Raw genomic sequence first — 21,918 nt, 5'->3', positions numbered from 1 at the left:
CCTTCATTTTCTTGACTTCAAGAAGGCATTTTAACATAAACAAACTGTTTTCTAAATCTTAAGTCAACCTCTTCTCTGCTTATTATCCCATCTCATCAGATAATGTACAGACGACTGAACTATTGAATTGCAAAGGACATTATGCATATAATATATAAAATGTATGCCTTCATATAACATTACCACCATATGTGCTTATTAACTAGGTAATTTCATAATCTCTACTTTCATAATACTAAGTGTTACATTATTTGGTAGCTAGCTGTTCAATTCATAATTGAAGATCACAATTTTTCCCTATAAAATCCTTTTCAAAGAAATAAATCAGGGCATAAAATAAATACTCACTAGAATGATAAAAAAAAATCGAAGGTCAAGTTTTCTTCTTAAAGTAATGCATACTAGCAATGTATACCTGCAATGATTTTTTTAAAACTATTTAAAAATACATTGTAATGCAATCCTTATAATCAGGGAAATGCAAATCAAAACTACAATGAGATACCACCTTATACCAGTAAGAATGGCACATATCAAAAAAACTAGCAACAACAAATGTTGGCGAGGATGTGGTGAAAAAGGAACTCTCCTACATTGCTGATGGGTGTGTAAACTGGTCCAACCACTAAGGAAAGCTGTGTGGAGGTTCCTCAGTCTACTAAAAATGGAGCTACCATATGACCCAGCAATCCCACTCCTAGGGATCTACCCAAAGGACACAAAAACACTGATTTAAAGACCACCTGTACCCCCATTTTACTGCAGCACTATTTAAAATAGGTAAAACCTGGAAACAACCCAAATGCCCAAAAATAGATGACTGGATCAAGAAGATGTGGGGTGTGTGTGTGTATATATATATATATATATATATATATATATACACACACACACACACACACAATGGAATACTATTCAGCCATCAAACAAGATAAACTCATGCCATTTGCAGCAACGTGGATGGAGCTAAAAGGAATTATGCTCAGTGAAATAAGCTAGAAGGAAAAAAAATATTGGATGGTTTCACTTACAGGAGGAATATAGGGGAACCAAGTAAGACATCAGTGTAAAACAATAATAACAGCACAAAACACAACAAAGCAAAAACGGACAATTATAAATCAGAGACATACTGCAGGGGAGGAGGGAGAGGGATCAGAGAGAGGGACGGAGGAGCACAGGAGACTGAGGTGATGGTGCACGGGTGAACTGGTGAAGGAAATTCTGTGGGGACTATATCTCAGGGTGGGAGGAAGCAAATGTTGTTTAAAAATGAACAATGATGTAAAATATATATAAATAAAAAAGATAACATGCAGAAGTAAAATAAAATAAAATATGTTGTAATGGAACAGAATGATAAAATGCTTGAAATTTATAAAAATACTGTAATAGCTTCAATGTGCTGGAGAATAACTTCATGTTTATTTTATCTTAAAACTTACCTTTGACATCCTGGGCCTCAAGAAGGAGGTTCATAGCCTCTCTCTCTGCTTGTTTGAGTCTATCCTCAAAGGCTTGATCCGTCACCGCCTCATCCCCAGTTCCAAGGTTTGCTATGAGATTCTCTAATTCCTGGAGTTTCGCTCGATGATCAGCAACCTAAACATAATAAAGGAAGAAAAGGGAAAGTAGGAATACGAGTGTTCCTGAAGCACTGTCCCTCCTGCTGGAAGATCAGCCACACCTGTAAATACCCAGGTCTACACACTCCCTGCATGTTTGCTGGTAAGCAGGTACTGGGTAAATTTTCTTTATTTCTTTGACTTCCAAAGAAAAAATGTCAGACTCATTCCTTTAACTTTAAACAACACATGCTGACAACTTCTCAGTTCTGACTGCTCCCTTGTGTTTCAGATTACTTGTTGACACCTCCACTGAGCTCTCTGATAGGCATCTCAACAGCATCCAAAATTATACTCTTTTCTCTTAACTCTATTCTTTCTGAGTCACATCCATCTCAATAAATAATGCCTTCAGCTGCCTAGAGTAAAAATCCCAATATCCATCCTTGATTCTTCTCTTTCCCTTTCCTTGCCCCTTTAATGCCCTGTACCCACACACACATCACATTTATCCAGCAATTCCACCATAGCTCCCCCACCCCAATCCTAACTATCATTCTTTCCATAGTAGTCACAATGTTCTTCTTACAAACACAAATAGGATCCCCTAGCTTAAAACTCTTTGGTGCAATTCCAGTGGACTTGGAATAAAACCTGTATTTCTTACTATGTTCAACAAGGTATGACACAGCTGTCTCCATCAACTTCTCCAGTCTTATCATGAACCACTCCCCCACTTAATTAGCAGGCTCCAAACACCCCCCAATTCCAAAGCCTTTGTACCCCACATTCCCTGTGCAGGAAGAGCCTTCCATCCATCCCCTTCTCAGGGGCTTGCCCCTGCTTATCCTTATGATCTCATCTCATTTCCTTAGAGCCATAATAGAAAGTAGTTCTATTCTCTGTCTGTATTCTTTCTGGCAATGATTTCCTTACTTAATTCTTACTGTCTTTCAACCGGAACATAAGCCTTTGAGAACAGGGACCGTGTCTACCTTCTTTACCATTTTTTGTCCAGAAGTTAATGTGCAGGAAGTTCCCATTTGATGGCTAATGAATGAATGAATGCACTATGAACAGCTTACCTTGTCCTTTACCAGTCGGTAACAGGCTGGACATTCCTGGCATCCAGGCCAAGACCGATTGTAGAAATAGTTCTCTTCACACTGGTCACAGCGATTTCCCACAAAGCCTTCTTTGCATTCACAACGACCATCATCCTTGCACTGGAGCGAAAGAGACCCCTCAGGGTGACAGTCACAGGCTGCAGAACAGAGGGGAAAAAGGACACAACAAGGCAAAGAAGGAAGTCTTTTAGAGCAGACTGACATTGACAACTGACTGTACTGTCATTCAGCAGACATTTCTTGAGAAACAGGATTTTTTATGGGAATTTAAATGATTAGCAGTGCCTGGGAGCAAAGACAGAAAATTTTAAAACACCAGTCAGTTTCGAGTAAAAAGTATCCGTGCAATTGTATGGGGAATATAACCACAATGAAAATGCATACATTGTGCAAAGATGAAAAATGATGTAAGAATCATATAAAAGAAAACATTAAAAAAAAATAATAAATTTGCTGAATATTGGGGCCTCCCCGGTGGCGCAGTGGGTTCAGCGTAGGACTGTGAAGCTAACCCGCAGACTCCGCCGGCCAGCCAGGGAGAATCCCATATGGCGAGACAGACCTCTCCTGTCTCACCCGCTGCTCCCCTCAGCAGTGCTTTCGTTTCATCTGCCTGTTCTGCTCCCCGCTCTGTCTCTGGTGAATCCTCTCACCCTCCCACACATCTGGCCTGTACCCCAGTTCTTGTATAAATAAATATTTAAAAGAAAAAAAAGTGTATCCTTTCAGATTACTTAATAATTAGAGAAACCAGCCTATTAAACAAATTAGTGTCCTTTTGTGCACTTTACAAATTCATCTCTTCATCTCACCATTGTTTTAATATTTTTCCCACTAAAACTAGAAGACCCAGTGCTCATGCTTATTTTGCATTAGCTGATAGTGTGTTTACTCACTTTGCTCTCTGAATTGAGTAAAAGGCAGTATGCTACATTCCACAGGAAAAAATGAAGGAATTCAGAAAGCAAAAGCCCAAACAGTTCTAAGCCTAATTCCAGGCAAGTGTTTATGCCAAGAAGAAGCAGATGTTTATACATGGCCACACCAAAAGGGCCCCCAGGGTAGGAAGCAACTGCAGCCAGTGAGTCAACCAGCTCATTGCCATCAGAGTCTCACAGCTTCTTTATCAGCCCTAAGAATGCGATCAATAAAAGGGTCTCCTCAAGCACAGGGGCAGAATTCAAAAATCAAAAGGAGACTTTTCTTTCTTTGGAAAAATGGAAGACCAGAAAAAGGAAGAATCAGAAACACCACAAATGACATAAACTAGGTTGTAAAGAAACCAGAGCAGCTCTCAGTCCCCAGAATTCTAGAAAAGCATAATACTTTGGCATCAAACAAAGCATCTATGAGGACTTAGGGATCACCCTGACTGTGAGCCAGGTGACTGGACTGAGTCTGTCCAAGTCCTTTCTGGATTATGGTTCCTACCAGAATTAGGGGAGACTTAGGGTTCTATGCCACCATCGCCCCTTACGTTTGCAGCCTTCAGGTCCGAACCCAAAGTGGTTGACCTCACAGCGCTCACACTGCTGTCCCGTGATGCCAGGCTGGCACTCACACTGGCCAGTGCGGATGTCACACTGCCCATTGGTGGAACCCAAAGCGTGGCAGTCACACCTGAAAACAGAACACATGACATTTCCCAGGTTAGAAAAACACTCCTGAGGCAAACCATTTTTTTCCTTTCCCACATAGGAGTGATGTATTTTGTATTAGAAAACCAAATGTTGTTTGGTTGTTAAGCCACTGAGGCTCAAGTAATTTTCACGTTTTATCCAGGACTTCCTTTTCTAATGTAACACCACACACACTATTATTCCAAGACTCAACCACTGCAGGTGGCTCTCCAACATGGAATCCCCAGAATGCAACCCTAGGGTCAGACTCTAAGCATCTCAGAGAGGACCCTGTTTTCTGTTTTTGAAGTTGCCCTGGTGATTCTGACTCAGCTAGAACCACGCACTCGATATTTTCTGCCATTAGCTCGAGTACAACATCCCATTACTCCTGTTGGGGTGCCTCACTGGTATTAAGTACTCAAATCACTCCTGAACAGAGGCAAGCCAACTATTTAAGCATATAACCCATAAAAAATTCATCTATTACATTAACCACCCTCCACACATACTTCCACCAAAGACAATCAGGTATCTTACCTCTCGCAGCCTTGCCCGCTCTGCAGGTTGTAGTAGCCAGGGTCACAGGCCCCACAGTCCCGGCCACTCACGTGAGGTTGACATTCACACTGCCCGGTCACGGGGTTACAGCCACTCTGCTGCCTTACGGTCCCATAAGGGTTGCAGCTGCAGGCTAAGGCAGCAAGACAGAGATAGTAAAAGATGCACATCACCTGAGAGAAATAATTAACTATCCACACTACCAATTGGCTCTTGAGACTTGTGTTGTCCAATACAGACAGAGGGCACCAGTCCCTGTGGATACAGGGCACCTGAAATGTGGCTGGTTTGGACTGAGATGTGCTATAAAAACTTTGAAGAACTGATGTGAGGAAATAAAAACATATATTGCAATAATTTTTATAGGTAATTGTTGAAATGAAAGTAGTAAGCTGTATTAGGTTAAATAAAATACATTAGTAAATTTAATTTCTCTTGCTTTTCTATTTTAATGTGTCTGCTAGAAAACATTAAATAAGTGGTTTGTGCTAGCTGTCTATAAAATGGCCTTGCATTTGACTAAATTAACTGTAAAGCCTTCAAAACAGGATGCCACGAATTTGCAAAACAAAAGAGTACAGTGATGACAGAATCTGGCCTGTGGCTGATTACCTTTGCATTTGTCAGCTGGATTGAGAGCCAGGGGATTTCCAAAAAATCCATCTTTGCATCGGTCACAATAGAAGCCAGCAGTGTTATAGATGCACTTCAGGCATTCTCCTGTCAAGCGGTTGCAATTTCCCACGGCATTGGGGTCGATGTTGCCATTGCACTGGCACAGGCGGCACAGCCTCACTGGGCCATTTCTGCCCAGAGGGTCTCCAAAGTAGCCATCATCACAGAGCTCACATCTCTTACCTGGGCATGAGACAATCTGATGTTATTAGAGAAAGGCCTTGGACATTTCTGGTGCTACTGGTTACAAAGAGTCTGCTGATAAATTACCACTGGTACAAAGAGTTGAGTCTAACCATCAGGCAACTTAGTGCAGTGGACATGGCACCAGCTGAGCAGGGCAGAGGGCTGCATTGCAGTCCTGGCACTGTGCAAAACCAGCAGAATGGCCTTGGGGACACCTCCTTTCCATATTAGAAAGACCATACCTGGTATTCCTGCTTCACTTCAACAGTTCTGGGGATTCACTGAAATCATGCACTAAAAGTGCTTTGTAAATAAGCTACGCTCTGGTGTAGAAAACTCTTCAGCCCAGGGGATTGTACTTCCTATATGTTTGTTTTTGATGATGACATTAGAAAGATGAGGTGCCATTCTTGATGCTCTAACAACAAAGTGAGCAGGATGGTTCTCTTTGAAAATAAAAGGTATGTGTTAATCCTAGTGTGAGCATGTCAACAAGCACAGAATTCAGCATTTTAGAAGAGACCTTGGAACTCATCACAGGCCAGCTCCTATTATAGCCAAGGCCACAGAGAGGTTAAATAACTTGTCTATAACCAAGTATCTAGACGCCAGAGCTTTCTTTCCAGTACACTAAACTTACTGCTTCTCATCTTTCCTTTTCTATTTTGCCACCATTATTAGCTCAAGCTTGGTACCTCTGTAGTTGACAGGGCCTAGGTGAGCCTAAAATTTCTGGAGAAGAAGAGAGCTGTTCATATATTTATTCTATAAATACTTACTGAGCATCAACTATATTCCAGCACTGTTGTAGGTGATCAGGATGGTGTGGTGAACAAAGTACATAAAGTCTCTGTTCTCACAAAACCTATCCTGCTGTTGGGGAATCAATCCAGAGACATACATAAAAAAGATTACTTCAGAGGAAAATAAGTATAAGAAAGTTAAAACAGAACAACATGCTAGAGTCAGTGTGAGATGCTTTAGATTGGGTGGTTAGAGAAAGTATCTGTAAATAGGAGACATATGGGATGACCGTGGAAGATCAGAAGAAACCAGCCATGTTTTAGCAATGCAAGACAAACTTGTGGAAGCAGTAAGAGCCAACCTGTAGGTGACAAAAAGAAATTAAAGGGTTTAAAGTGCCCTGAGGTGCTATTGGAGGGTTTTAAAAAATACTGTGATCTGATTTACAGTAAAAAGGATCATTCTGGCTGCCATGTGCAGATGGATGGCAGAGGAGCAGAATGAGATAGGAAGCCAATCAGGGAACTATTCCAGGTGAGAGGACAGTGGTGTGGAGAGCAGGCTGGTAACAGTGGAGGTAGTGAAAAACGGTCAGATTCAAGGGAGAATCAGGAACACTTGCTGGCAATGACTTCAGCTTCAGCAGCTACATGGATTTTCACTGAAATGAGTATGATTGGGGAAGGAGCAGGATTAGATTAGAGAATGGGGGAGGGAATCGAAGACTTAGCTTGAATTTGCTTCAATCTGAGATTCCTTTAGCCAGCGCAATCAACATTTGAGCAAAAATAATTGGTACATTCAAATCAGTTAAGACTTGCAAAGAAGTTTCATAAAAGTAGCATCAGGTATGGACTATGTAGGGAAACCACAAGGAAGTGTAGCACCTGGAGAGGAAATGCAGGATCCTGTTACCTGAGTCAGGGGGTGAAGGGAAGGAGCAGTTACCGGAACCTAAAGTCAAAGCTGTCTGCAGAAGGCCATCTGCCAGTTGCTGAGAATTTCAAGGTCATCAAGCGGTGAGGAACCCACAGGACCCTTCCAGGGGGCCTTGGAATAAATACCTGCCTTCCCCTCCTCCTCTTTGCTCTCGTGTGTGCTTGGCTGCTGCTGAACTCAGAGTCACCACCATTGGTGCTGTGCACACAGGTCTGGCCAGGTGGAGAGAGACTGAGAGTGGATGCAGAGGGGCGAATGGAAGGCCCTCCAGCCAAGTGGCGATGGCCAAGTAGGTACTGGGCACTCAGGAGGAGAGGTCAGAGTGGAAGATACAGACTTGGCGGTTATAGGTCCAGAGCAGCTTTTGAAGACAAAGGTGAGATCTGCTCACCTAAAGGGAACATATAAAGTAGATATGAAAGCCCCAGGCTGGGAAACAGCAGTGATCAAAGGATCCACGGAGGTAGGAGAAAACCAGAGAGTGAAGTGTGACAAAAAGCCAGAGGAGAAAATGTTTGGAGCAAAGTGAGAGGTCAGGTGGAGACTGAAAACTGAGCACAGCATTTGGCAGAGACCACTGACGTGACCAGACAGTGTGGCTGAGGGGGGCAAGAGAGGTACTATAACATTAAGAGAGGACAGGAAGTTAGGATCCTTCTTGTCTCAGATGTAAATTGTTACCAGATTCTCATCCAAGATCCTTATTCAGATTAGGATTAAAATGGTACTTGTTTTGCTGTTTCATCAGATAATTTAGTTATTCTAGATGTGATCCATATTTGAAAGTCCTGAAACTGTTTTGAATAAAACTTAGAAAACATCTGGTAGAAAACCTAAAACAGAGGTCACAGCAGCCCATGACAAGCTCTCCCACTAACACACTCTCTGTGGCTATTCCTCACCTACTCTTCACTCTCATCTAAGACACAGGCTCAAATCCAGCCGTACTATTATTATGATTTGGGTGGAGTCATACAACTTCTTTATGCCTTACTTTTCCTCCTCACACACCCCCAGAGGTGTGCTTCTCCCTTCCCGTTAGTTCTCTTGCCTGCACACCTTTATCTGAACTAGTAAGCACAATGAATGAAAAGCATCCGTGTTTCCTGTCCATTTAAGCCCCTGAAGAGGTATCTTCCTTACTGATCTTTGTACTCCCAAAACCATGAACTCAAATTTATTGAAAAAGAATAGTAGTAGTAGCAATAATTTACCTCAAAAGACTATTTTAAAGAATAAATTAAATATAAAATCACACCAGCCATGAAGATCTCAGTGACTATCAGTAGTCATTCAAATTCTTTAATAGTCTTCCAACAAGGAAGAACAGTTCCAACAATTGCAATCTGCAATCTCTATTCATTTATTCAATAAATATTTGCATTTCTTCAATGAACACATTTGCCAACTACATTTGGGTGTTAGGGATATAAAAGTGAAAAAAACCCCACAAAAATCCCTGCTCTCATGGAGCTTAAATTACAGGTGGCGAAACAGAAGGAGGAGACAGATAATAAACAAAAGAATAGCTATAAAAATATCAAGTGGCTAAAAGTACCATCAATAAAAATAATATAGGGATTATAGAATATAGGGGGAAAGGATGATGGCATTGTCCTTTTACAGGATTGATGCTATTTACTGCCTAACCAACATCTTCAAGAATTGCTACATACGGGTAGGTGATAACCAATGAAACAAATGTTTCATAGTAAGTGGGAGAGACATCTGGTTAATGACTAGTGAGTCATAATAGCATTAATCCATTATAACATTTTCCAAGATCTATTATAACGTATCCATTAAGTATCCCAGATAGTGTCAATTCACCATTTACATTCTTTAGCATAGATATGAGAAGGTCTCCACAATGCTTGTTTAATTTTATAGTTCGAGTGTGTATGAAAGAAAGAAATGAGTGAAGGGATCTCTCAGCAAAACATCATGCAATGTCCTTCTAAGAGCAGAAACTGCCAGTGGGATGCTAACCACATGGTAAGAGCAGAGCAAAGGGTCTCAGAAACAAGGGGAGTGGGGCAGGGAAGGTTCACTGAGGAAAATATGGGGATTTCAACCCAACCCCAGAATAGAGAGGCTCTGGCCAAAGAAAAGTGAGATTTGGGTAAGCAAAGTAGGGAAAGCACTCTGAAAAGAGACAACAGCATATGGCAGGGCAAGAGTCAGGCACACCGGGGGGACCACGAGAAGCCCAGGAAGGGCCCAGAACATGCCATGCTGGGTTGTGGGGAGTCAGGGATGGAGACGTCTGTCTGTGTGAGACTGGTAGACCATTGTTTAAAACAAGAGCAGAAAAGTGTCACAAATACAAAATTCTACACCAAGTTCTGTTCCTTTTTTATCAGCTCCTTAAGCAAATGATTCCCTCTCTCTGTGTCGCAATGCCCTTGTGCTTGGTGTGGGGTCAGAGGAGCAGTGGAAGGAAGGTGGAGAGTTCTGATGTTTCCCAACGACTACAATGTGTCTTGACGAGACACAGAGATACAGATTAATGAGTTCAATGCTTTGTTCTGATTTTCACTTATTTTCATGCCCTGTAGCAATATCGCTTGAACAAAAAGCTTGTAATGGAGCCAAGGATTTTATCAGAAGCCTGACCAGAACCTCTCTGTCTACAGAAGGAACCTCTCTGTCTCCAGCAAGCATTGGCTCCTCTGGGTCAGCACAGGCAGTTCCTCATTTCATGTTCTTATCAAATAGAAACTCAGAGAACAGGAATGGAGGCCTATCCAAAGCTGCAAAGCTAGTCTCCCTACTCAATGCAGTGGACTCTCGTACACTAGAAGGTCTATTTAGAGAATCTAAAACTTATCACTTTACAACGAGAATCCCAGGAAAGCCCTAAACCTGAAAAATCAAGTTTGGCTCTCATTCTATGAGACAGAGTACACTGTAGTGACTATCATCTCTGGAGTCCATCCCTCTCCTGGGGGTAGACATCCCAGCTTCTCCAATAACAAGCTGTGTAGACTTGTCCATGTCACTCAGTGTCTCTGGGCCTCAGTTTTATTTGCTGTAACACGGGGGCAATAGCAAAACCTAGCGCAGAGAGTTGTGAGGGTTAATGAGACAGTACATGTAAAGAGCTTAGAAAAGTACTTGGCCATCAATATGCTAGCTTTTATCTGTATCCAGCATGCATTCTGGGAATCTCATACTAATCTGTGTCCTACAAAAGTCTTGCCTTCACAGAAACTGTAGTCATTGAACCAAACAAAAAGATCCCAAAGCCCCTCTTCCCAAGGTGCTCCTATGGATGGGCACTGCAAGTGGATGGGAAGAGCGCTCACCTGTGGTGCCAGTAGGACAATTGGTGCACACCACCTCCTTAGTCTTAGGCACAACAGCACAGCTCGAGCCCCCAGGACACGGGCAGGGCTGGCAATCAGAGGAAGTGCCCACGGTTGAATCTCCATAGAACCCATCGCTGCACTTCTCACAGTGGGGGCCATCTGTGTTGTCTCTGCAGTTACAAACACCTAGTGGGAGAATGGGTATCAGAAAGCAGGTGGGTGTACAAATAGAGGACAGTGAGCATTTCTTTCCCATCTGCGAAAGAGAACTGCGGTCCCTAGCAGCCACCAAACAGCACCTTCTCACCTGTCTCGGGGTCACAGGTCTCACTGTGCCCATTGCAGGTACAGAGCACGCACGGACTGTATGGTCCGAGACTTGGGGTTTCTCTTCTATAACCGGAGAGGCACATCTCACAAAACTGCCCTCCATAGCCCACAGGACAGGTGCAGGACTCCACCCACGTGGCAGGGACCCCAGGCCCAGGACGAGCACTCGCCAGGGTGACATCATCCAAATATCCAGCACCTGTATGTGGTGGGGGACAGAAAATCACTGAACTGGTTTCTGTTTTCCAAATCCTAATGAAAAGGCAATAATGCTAAAGAGTAAGCAGACCCAAAATCCCACAGGTGAGCAACCATCACTTTGAGGCATGTATGGAGATGATAACTAGGAAACAGCATTTAGAACAATCATGTGATACCTGGAGCAGAGTATCTGGGTTGCAAATTTACATTCTTAACAAACACACAGATTTGCTGGAGTTTCGTCTGCCCAATCATCAATGTGAATACTGAAAAGCACTGGGCAATAAGCTGAGGCAAAAAAAGGTAAGAACAAGAATGTGGGGGACAAAAAGTGTTTCAGTCTGTAGCCAGTAAGTGGTTTTTATTCTTCTGCTGTAAGCAGACACTGATTGTAGAGCTCAAGGACAAGGAAAAAGGAAAGCACCTGTCAACAAGTGACATTCAATTATATTTCTGCCCTGCATAAAACAGCAAAAATACATCAACATGGGGCCTCCCTGGTGGTGCAAGGGGTTAAGATGCAGCACTATGAAGCTATCCACAGCCACTGCAGCACGAGTTGGATACCCGGCCAGGGAGCTACCCACATGGTGCAGCAGACTGCTCCTGACTTGCCTGCTGCTCCCCTCAGCAGTGTATTTCAGTAGATCCAACTGTTCTGCTCCCCACTCTGCCTCTGGTGAATCTTCTCACCCCCACACCTCTGGCCTGTACCCCAGTTCTTGTATGCATAAATAAATAAATCTTTTAATATAAATAAGTCAACAAGTTCTAGTACTAAAGTTAACCTCTGGCAAATACGTGATTATTCCAAAGCCATTATGCATATAGCCAATGCATTCTCATTTGTGGAAGAAAACTGAAATGATGCAAGTCTTAGACTGATGGTTCATCCCGCTGAACGGTGCACATGACAACATCAGCATGAAGGCCATGTGGAAGAGGCAGCCCTTGGTTATCACATTTCCCTTTAATTTCCATTCCCCTCTTGTCTCTTGCGGTCATATATTTCAAGTGTTATTCCCATGTTATGAAACATTACTTGATGTTTACATACTTAGCAATCGCCAACCCAAAACTGAAAGACATCTCTTCTCTTACTGCTTAAAATGGAGTTAACATCTATGTTTATGGTTTCTTTTCCCAGACAGGTGATGAGAAGCATCTCCATAGGTTAATGTGCTTCTAACTCTAAGCATTAAGTCTCCCCACCATAAAACTTAAATATTTCTTCACCTTCTGATCACTTTCAAATCACCACAATCCAACTTTACTTTCAATTTCTTAAAAAAACACCAACAAGCCCCTCACTGAGGACTCCTTCTTATCACGTGATCCAAAAGCCAGTCATATTGCCATCTTCCTGAACCGGTCACTTGCTTCTGCTCCTTAAAATTCTTTTTTCTCTGTTCTTAACTAACTGTGTTTTTAAAGCAAGCGTTATATAATTCTTTTTATCCCTTGAGTCTCAGGGCATCATCTTTAAGTATTTATGCTACCAGGACTGATTTTTCTTTTCTCTTTCTGTACTTTTGGTCATATTTCCAAGTTTAAAAATTACTGCCCATACACTGACAAACTTTTAATTCCACATCTTCAGTTCTAACTTCTTTTCCTTAATCTTAGATCCATGTTTCTAACTACGTAAAAGACTTTTTCATCTGGTAACAGAGGTAAATGAAAGATCAATGCATACAACATGCTGACACCAAACCATCAACATCCCCCAGGCAGGTTTGCCTTAAAAAAAAAAAAAAAAAAAAGTAGAAAGAAAGAAAGAAAAAACCTTTAAAGGGATACCTTAAAACAGCTTTTCTTTTTTCTTTTTTTTTTTTTTATAGAGGCATGCTTTATTTATTTGTTTGCTGGTTTGTTTGTTTGTTTTGTTTATACATGCACTGGGTACAGTCAGAAGCGCGGGAGGGTGAGAGAATTCACCAGAGCCAGAGCGGGGAGTAGAGCAGGCAGAAGGACCGAAGTACACTGCTGAGGGGAGCAGCGGGCGGCAGGAGAGGTCTGCGCGCCATGCGGGACCCTCCTCCGGTGGCCGGGGAGCAGCCAGGGATCGAACCGGCGCCATAGAGGCCGCGGGCAGCTTCGCAACCCAGCGCTCAACCGCTGCGCCACCGGGGAGGCCCAAAACAGCTTTTCTTATCTAAAATTGTAACAAATGTTCATTCCATAATTTAAAGTTTTCTTGACAATGGTTAAATTATCAAGACTTTTATAATTACATATTAATAAGTACAAAAAAATGAAGGTTAAGCAGCTTGAACCAGTAGAATGGTTAAAAGAATCTACATGCGATAGACCTATTATCAAATCATACCATTTACTAATTTTAGCAAAATTTCTTCAGGTCCTTGAAAGCAGATAAACCATCTCAGTGTTACAGTGATAAACTGCATTATCATAGATCCTTCTATCTGTATGTTTTTTTTAAAAAAAGATTTATTTATTTATGCATACAAGAGCTGGGGTGCGGGGGGTGATAGGATTCACTAGAGACAGAGTGGGGAGTAGAATGGGCAGATTGACTGAAATACACTGCTGACGGGAGCAGCAAGCGAGACAGGAGAGGTCTGCTGTGCCATGTGGGTCAGTTCCCTGGCCAGGGATCGAACTCATGCTACAGTAGCTGCAGACTGCTTCACAGTGTTGATGCTTAATCCCCTGTACCACCAGGGAGGCCTCCTTCCAGCTACACGTTTTAAAGCAATTCTCCCAAACTATATCATAACTTACTTCTTTCACTATATGTCCCACGGATCTTGATAGAGGTCAAATTGTTTAGGAGCTTCTGAAACTCAAAAGGGGTAAGAGCAGGCCTCCAAGGGTAATCTGTTGCTTCATGGAGCCTGGAGAGAGAGAAAGGGCCACATCAACTTCTGTAAGGACAGTTCTAGAAACTGAGAAAGCATTCATTTCTTCTTCATTTACGGCACCAAGGATGCAATGCTCCAACTATCTAACTTAATGAAAAGTGAGTATTATCGGACAGTCAATTGGAAAGGTTATAGGTAATCAAAAGGATTTCTGCAAAGTCTTCTTGATAAGCCAGATGTTTCTCTTCAACATCCATTTTGAGGTTAGATAAGTTGAAATAAAGAAACCATTTTTCATCCTTTTGTTCAACTCAGATTTCACAAAAAATGGCTGCCCCTACCTGAAGATGTATTTCACTGTAGTCTCGCTAGGGTAGGAGTTGCTCTGAGCGATCAAGGGCACAGACACTCTCAGGCCAGCTCCTTCAAGCACCACATCTTCTGCAGAGAGGCGAGTGTCTCGCCTGTCCACTCGAAAGGAGAAGGAGAAGTTCTGCCCATAACTCAGCACCTGTTTGCCCAAGAACTTTGCTGGATGCAAACACAACAATGGTGTGCAAGAATGTGAGAATGAGACCACCAAGAGCACACACCTAGCCAGATGACTTTCTTGCTTCACTTACCAGGAGCAATGAAGTACCTAGGAAAGTAGCTATCTGAGATGACAGAGATATCTTGCCTCTCTGCAGACCACTCAAGTAATGCTTCAGAACCATCCCTCTGTTCTGCATGCCACCCATCCTCATCTGCAAGTAGGAGGCAGAGATGAAAACATAAGTGCCACTACACTGTACATGCCCTGAATTCAATGAGTCCTCTATACATCACGAAAACATAGAAAGTCATCAATAAAAGTTTTTGAATAAATGAATGCTGTAATAGTATTTATATATGCTATAACCGTCAAACTATATTTTGTTTTATTTTATGTAACATTTGTACACACTATGGAAAACTCTAAGAACATAGGTATCTTTTCATTAAATTAATTAAAAAGCAAAAATAGAAAGTCATACACATTAAAAAACATGAAGTATTATTACTATAAAAAAGCCCTCAAAGAGTTACTAACTCAAAAAACTACTGTTAAGTCTAGTCTGACAATTCTAGGAGATGGAAGGAAGGTCAAAATTACCAATCTGAAAGTTAGAGGTTATAGAATAAGTGCTGTAGCCCACAGCATTTGTACAGACAGACGAATGCCCAAAGCAGAAGCAGGGTGTGCAACCCCTTGGATTTGATGATTCCAGATTAAAAAATCCAGGTTTGCATCTGAAAAAGATTAAGACACAATCAGCCATTTTAGTACTTGAAATGTGATAACAGGGAAAACACAAAATAGGTAGAGAAAGATGAGCTACCTCTCACAATTGAAGCCTTCCACATTGTCTTTGCAAACACATCTTCCTGTTTCAACATTACATTCATCAGTGCTGCCAGAAGGATCACAAGCGCAAGGTCTGTCCAAGAGAAAATGAATAAAAACAATGAGCGAAGAGTAGGAAGGAAAAGAAATTGGACATAAAGTCAATCATTTGGTTTTACATGTGTAGGGTAAGGTAAAAATATCTGGCTTTTCTGTCCTCCCACCATTAGGATAGAGGAGGGAACCCTGTTATAAGGCGGCATCACAGGGACACCAGCAGAAGCCGAGAAAGAAGCAGAGAAGCCGAGAGAGAATCAGAGCCATGAGAAGAGCAGAGAGAACATGAGAGAACGCTGCAGAGCCTAGATAGAATGAAGACTTGCTGGGGGCTGGGAGGCCTGCCAGCCTCCCGCCCCCCAGCACCCTACCTGCCATGTACCCGGTAAATACCAATAAAAGCCTGCAAAAGCTACTGAGGGTTCCAGGACTACTCCTTTACCAGGTCTGCTGGATCATAGAAAACCTGCCCTGTGTCCATTCCTTCCTGTCTTACAACATGTTAATAGATTCTTTTTTTAAAAGAGTAAGAGCAAATGTGAATCCTAAAGTCAATTTTATATTTGGATTCAGTTTCAATCAAGGTTACTCACTACATTTAGATATTAAAAATTCTTCAATCTATGCACAAACCAATTCTGGGTCATCATTATGATCAGAAGTCTTGAACATTGTTGACTATTACTATGGGGGAAAACTTTCTATTGCTGCAGATAAGTCACAAGATACTGTTATTATGAATCAAGTACATTAGATTCTGCCCCTTTTGTTCAGCTTTGGAACAATCTTACCTGCATCCTGCCTCAGTGAGAGAATGGTACCCAGGCTGGCAGCGGTCGCACTTATCACCCATCACTCCTGGCTTACAGCTGCATCTGCCGTAGCTATCACACTGTGTGCTCAGAGAACCTGAAATTTAGAGAGTTTGTCAATCACCAGAGACATGTAAAATTAATGTGTCAAAGAAAGAAGACTGGCAATTAAAAACAACAAAAAACAGGCCTCCCCTGGTGGCGCAGTGGTTGAGTGCTGGGCTTCAAAGCTGCCCGCAGCCTCTGCAGCACCGGTTCGATCCCTGGCTGCCGGCGAGGGTCCCACATGGCGCGCAGACCTCTCCTGCCACGCCCGCTGCTCCCCTCAGCAGTGTAATTCGTCCATCTGCCTGTTCTGCTCCCCGCTCTGGCTCTGGTGAATTCTCTCACCCTCCCGCGCTTCTGACTGTACCCAGTGCTTGTATAAATAAATAAGTAAATCTTTAAAAAAAAAAAAAAACCAAAAAAACAACACCTGAAAACCAACATGAAATCTCTAGATGGTTACAGAGAGAATAAGGATCAGGTTTTAAATCAGAACTCCTCCTTTCAAGTCATGATACCTGAACTTTCCACATATATACCCAAAGGTGAACTCAAAGTAGCTAAAGTCCTTTAGTTACAATATTCGGGATTCATAAAGTTGAAAACACTAGCAAATCACTCTGCACCTGATGATAAACTTCATCCTAGACCAGTCACTTTGCTGGGGTCAAGCACAGCCTCCCTAAGCCCCATGTTGAGAAGTCAAGTATATATCGGCATCAACAATAAAAACAAAGGTCAAACTCTTCAAAAAAGATTAAGGGTGCTCCACATCTCTGAATACACATCAACATGCTAGCAAAGTTCAGCTCCCTAAAGAGCTTAAACTAAATAAAATCATTAACAAGGAAGAGCTCACTAAGCAGCTAACCTTCTACAGTCAAAGTTCAAAGGGTCTCTGTGATCTTGTTGCTAATTATTTACAAATCATTACTCAGGCCAACCCACATTTTTAGACACACCAGAAAATCATCTGAAAATTTAACTTGATTAAAGAGAGTGGAGGGTGGGGGGCGGTCAGGCAGACCTAGAATCAGGATGTGTTATGATAAGGCACACACTTCTGTACTTAAACGATGCCAGTGCCTAGAAACTGCACCCCAAACTTTATATTCTGAGGGCACAGGAAACATTTGTTTTTCAATTCATCAGGCTGCAGCAGAGCCTGCCTGTCACTTACCCACAGGACTACAGTGGCACGGAGAGCAGGCTTCATGGTTTCCAAGGCGGAAGAAATTCTCCCGGCACCTCTCACAGTTGGCACCATCTGTGTTACCCTGACAGTTGGTGCAGTGGCCCCCGTGGCCAGTGGAACGATACAGCTCAGGGTCAAAGTAGCATTCCTGTGATCGCCCATTGCAGTCGCAGGCTATCAGTGCAAGAACAGCATATGCATTAAGTCAGTCCATGTTCCTTTATGAAGATATTTATTTTATTTATTTTAATTAAAATTTTTAATTTTTTTTACATCATTGTTCATTTTTAAACAATATTTGCTTCCCCCCACCCCCTCAGGTGGAGTCCCCATAGAGTTTCCTTCCCCAATGCACCCGTGCACCATCACCTTTAGTCCCCTGTGCTCCTCCCTCTACTTTCCGATCCCTCTCCCTCCTCCTCGCCTGCAGGATGTCTCTGATTTATAAATGTCTGTTTTTGCTTTGTTGGGTTTTGTACTATTATTATTTTTTCACACTGATGTTTTACTTGGTTCCCCTATATTCCTGCTATAAGTGAAACCATCCAGTATTTTTCTTTTTCCTTTTGGCTTATTTCACTGAGTATAATTCCTTCTAACTTCATCCACGTTGCTGCAAATGGCATGAGTTTATCTTTTTTGATTGCTGAATAATATTCCATTGTGTATATATACCACATCATGAAGACATTTTTAAAAGACTCAAAGAAAACTAAACCTCATCTCCCAGATAACTGTGATAGCTAGGTGGTGGGAAAATAAGAATAACCACCACATGCACTATTCATTCAAAAGAAAAATAAAATCTAAAATAAATCCAGTTTTTGTCAATAAAGGGTTTATAGAGCCTCGTTATCAGTATAGATAACCTATCAGTACAGATAACCAGTATAGATAACCATAGAAATGTTCATGCTTATCAAAATTATAATTATAAACTACAAAGAATTCCTGTACTTAGAATTTTCAGTTGATTGCTCATATATAAAAGCCAAGTCATATTAAATTTCTTCTGCATTTTTGTCTTTCATTCTATACACAAATCTAAGAACAAGGTGCCAATTTACACATAGACTTCAATTTACCTTAACTTCCTTCTTAAGTTTGGGATGATTTAAAGAAACTAGACACATAACTTCCAAATTGCCAGATTACTTACATATCCAGTCAGGAGTAAGCTGAGTGACATGGGTTAAAATCAGTGTCTCTGACACATCACCCAAAGCAGTGATAGTGAAGACAAAGATCAACAGCTGGGACTACATCAAATTAAAGAGCTTCTGCACAGCAAGAGACAATAACCAAAACAAAGAGAAACTCCATCGACTTGGAGAACATTTTTGCACACAACACTAATGATAAAGGACTGATCACAAAAATCTACAAAGAGCTGATGAGACTCACCAACAACAAAGAAAATAATCCAGTCAAAAAATGGTCAGAAGAGCTAAAAAGAAACTTCTCCAAAGAGGAAATACAAATGGCCAAAAGGCATATGAAAAAATGTTGAACATCACTTGCAATCAGGGAAATGCAAATCAGAACTATAGTGAGATACCATCTCTCACCAGTGAGAATGGCACATATTAAAAAAACTAGCAACAACAAATGTTGGTGAGGATGTGGAGAAAAGGAACTCTCCTGCACTGTTGGTGGGAGTGCAAACTGGTCCAACCACTATGAAAAGCTGTGTGGAGATTCCTCAACCTGCTAAAGATAGAGCTTCCATATGATCCAGCAATTCCACTCCTAGGTATTTACCCAAAGGACACAGAAACATCAATTCCAAAGAGCACCTGCACCCCTATGTTTATAGCAGCACTATTTACAATAGCTAAGCTTTGGAAACAACCCAAATGCCCAAAAAGAGATGACTGGATCAAGAAGATGTGGTACATATACACAATGGAATATTACTCAGCAATCAAAAAAGATAAATACATGCAAATTGCAGCAACATGGATGGAGCTGGAAGGGATCATGCTCAGTGAAATAAGCCAGAAACAAAAAGAAAAATACCGGATAATCTCACTCATAGCAGGAATCTAGAAAACTTAAGGGACCAGGAAAAAGAATAACTATAAGAAAGAAAAAATCAAAATCAACAAACAAATAACCATGAACCAGAGACACACTATGGGGGGGTGGGGAGGAGGGATTGGGGTCAAAATAAGAGGCTTGCAATTGTATGGGGAATATAAAAATAAAATTAAAAAAAATTAGTGTCTCTGTAGATGTAAGTGGAATTGAAAGGAAATCTAGATCTACTAGCTACACTCACCTACTTGGAACCACCAAGTCCACTGGTCATGTCAAGTAACTATATTCCCCGCATAGCACAGCCATATTGTAAGAACAAGGGTCTGTAGTCACAGAAATTCTTCATTTATTAAGATAATTTTTCTCAGAATTATTAATGCTGCCCAAACTATAAGCAGGACTGAGCACTAAATAAAAATCTTATTTAATTTCAGATAGAGCAAGCAGTTTATGTTCAAAAAAAATTTTAATAAAAAATATTAAATAAAAATTTAAAAATATTTTTAAAAAGAGTCTTTTCATTTCTCCCTTCCTTTACAATCAGTTCTTATATGGCATTATATTTGATGACTTTTTAGAAACTTGAATCACTGGCATCAAAAATAAGAATTGTGTTGAGTAACTTTTACAGATTGCTTCATTTTCCTTCTTCATTAGTTCTTCCTAGATTATCCTTCACCTACCCAGCCCATTCCACTTAAACATCTGGGCCTCTGAAACTAAAAGGCAGAACAAATCGTGTCTGAGCTGTCTAACTCACAGCCAAAGTGGATGCTGCAGCTTCTCCATCATCAGCTGAAAGAGAGAAGGCAGCTGTAATTTTCTCTTTCCTAACCCTAGTATCCTGACAATACAACTGTAGTTGTCCAACTTTTAGAAACCTCACTCTTTGATGGAATCATAGAGCTGAATGGACCAAAGAGAAAAGCAAACTAACTCGGTATAGGGTAAGTAAAGTATCGGGCTTTTCTGCCCTCTCCCCATTAGGATTGATGATGGATCCCTGTGGTCCTGAATGCATGCCTGATGGCAGGCACCTGGAGTGGGGTTGTGGGCATACGTAGGTGGGTCCACCTGGGCTGAGACTGGGCTTATAAGGGCGGCAGCACGGGGAACAGGAGAGCGAAAGAGCGCGAAAGGAGTGAAGAAGCAAAGGCCACAAGAGAACGTCGGAGAGCCCAGAGAGAGAGAAAACTTGCTGGGGGCTGGGAAGACCGCCAGCTTCCCGGGACCCTAGTACCCCTGCCTACTGTGCACCTGGTAAACACAATAAAAGCCTGAAAAAGCTACCGAGGGCTCCAGGACTCCTCCTTTATCCCACCCGCATAGAATCATAGAGATCCTGCCCTGTGCCCTTCCTGCCACTACACTTAGTTCCTCAATAAAGTTCTCCAGCTACAGCATTTGGTTCACTTGGTAAACTGGTGTGTTCTCCTTATGTTCCTGAAAAGACTTAAAATACAACCACATCATTAACCCCGACTACTTTTCTAGCATGTGTACATGATTTAGTTGTCACTTTTTTTGGCAATTCATTATTTCCTTTACCAGTCTTTACCGTGCAGCATCAAACACTGGACAGCAAAAAAATTAAAGATGCTCAAGCAAGTGCTCAGGATGTGGAATTTATCTGCAAATCCTGGATTTGCTGAAGGAAAGAAAAGATGCACAAGAAAGTGTGCTCTAAGAAGCTCTAGTCATGAGTTAAGGTATCAGTCCTTTCTCAAAATTTCTGCCAATGATTCCTACAGGTTCAGACTACCTTCTTTCTTATACCCTTTATTATTTTTTTAAAGATTTATTTATGCATACAAGAGCTGGGGTACAGGCCAGAGATGCAGGGGGGTGAGAGAATTCATCAGAGACAAAGCAGGGAACAGAACAGGCAGACTGACTGAAATACACTACTGAGGGAAGCAGCGCGCGAGACAGGAGAGGTCTGCTTTGCCATGTGGGTTTCTCTCTGGCTGTTTGGGGACCGTACTCGTGCTACAGAGGCTGAAGATTGCTTCACAGTGCAGTGCTTAACCCCTTGCGCCACCAGGGAGGCCCTTCCCTTTATTATTAAGAGAGTATGAAGGAATAATTATATGGACATAAGAAAATTATTGCTGCTTTAAAAGTTTCTTATTTAAGGGCCTCCCCGGTGGCACAAGGGGTTAAGATACAGCTTATGAAGCAGTCAGCAGCCACTGCAGCACGAGTTTGATCCCAGACCAGGGAGCACAGCAGACCTCTCCTGTCTCACCTGCTGCTCCCCTCAGCAGTGTATTTCAGTCAGTCTGCCTGTTCTGTTCCCCACTCTGTCTATGATGAATCC

At 41.8% G+C, this 21,918-nt stretch overlaps 1 protein-coding gene across 2 annotated transcripts in view; it reads right to left on the bottom strand.

Annotated features, from left to right (window-relative positions):
• LAMC1 (laminin subunit gamma 1) overlaps positions 1-21,918 on the bottom strand; it is a 127,109-nt gene that overhangs the window by 16,450 nt on the left and 88,741 nt on the right. For both annotated transcript variants that reach the window (XM_037506271.2, XM_054693400.1), the window contains exons 5-18: positions 17,544-17,732; positions 16,298-16,415; positions 15,445-15,543; positions 15,219-15,355; positions 14,707-14,829; positions 14,425-14,614; positions 14,004-14,116; positions 11,035-11,256; positions 10,725-10,913; positions 5,485-5,730; positions 4,852-5,005; positions 4,170-4,312; positions 2,651-2,829; positions 1,446-1,602 (exon numbers count right to left, since the gene is read on the bottom strand). In XM_037506271.2, the coding sequence (XP_037362168.1) occupies positions 1,446-1,602; positions 2,651-2,829; positions 4,170-4,312; positions 4,852-5,005; positions 5,485-5,730; positions 10,725-10,913; positions 11,035-11,256; positions 14,004-14,116; positions 14,425-14,614; positions 14,707-14,829; positions 15,219-15,355; positions 15,445-15,543; positions 16,298-16,415; positions 17,544-17,732 (2,259 nt within the window). The remainder of the gene's footprint in view (positions 1-1,445; positions 1,603-2,650; positions 2,830-4,169; positions 4,313-4,851; positions 5,006-5,484; positions 5,731-10,724; positions 10,914-11,034; positions 11,257-14,003; positions 14,117-14,424; positions 14,615-14,706; positions 14,830-15,218; positions 15,356-15,444; positions 15,544-16,297; positions 16,416-17,543; positions 17,733-21,918) is intronic.

This window comes from Talpa occidentalis, unplaced genomic scaffold, assembly GCF_014898055.3.
Source record: "Talpa occidentalis isolate TD23 unplaced genomic scaffold, MPIMG_talOcc4v2.1 talOcc4.12, whole genome shotgun sequence".
NCBI classification, from domain to species: Eukaryota; Metazoa; Chordata; class Mammalia; order Eulipotyphla; family Talpidae; genus Talpa; species Talpa occidentalis.
This window is presented reverse-complemented; position numbering and strand designations above follow the sequence as displayed.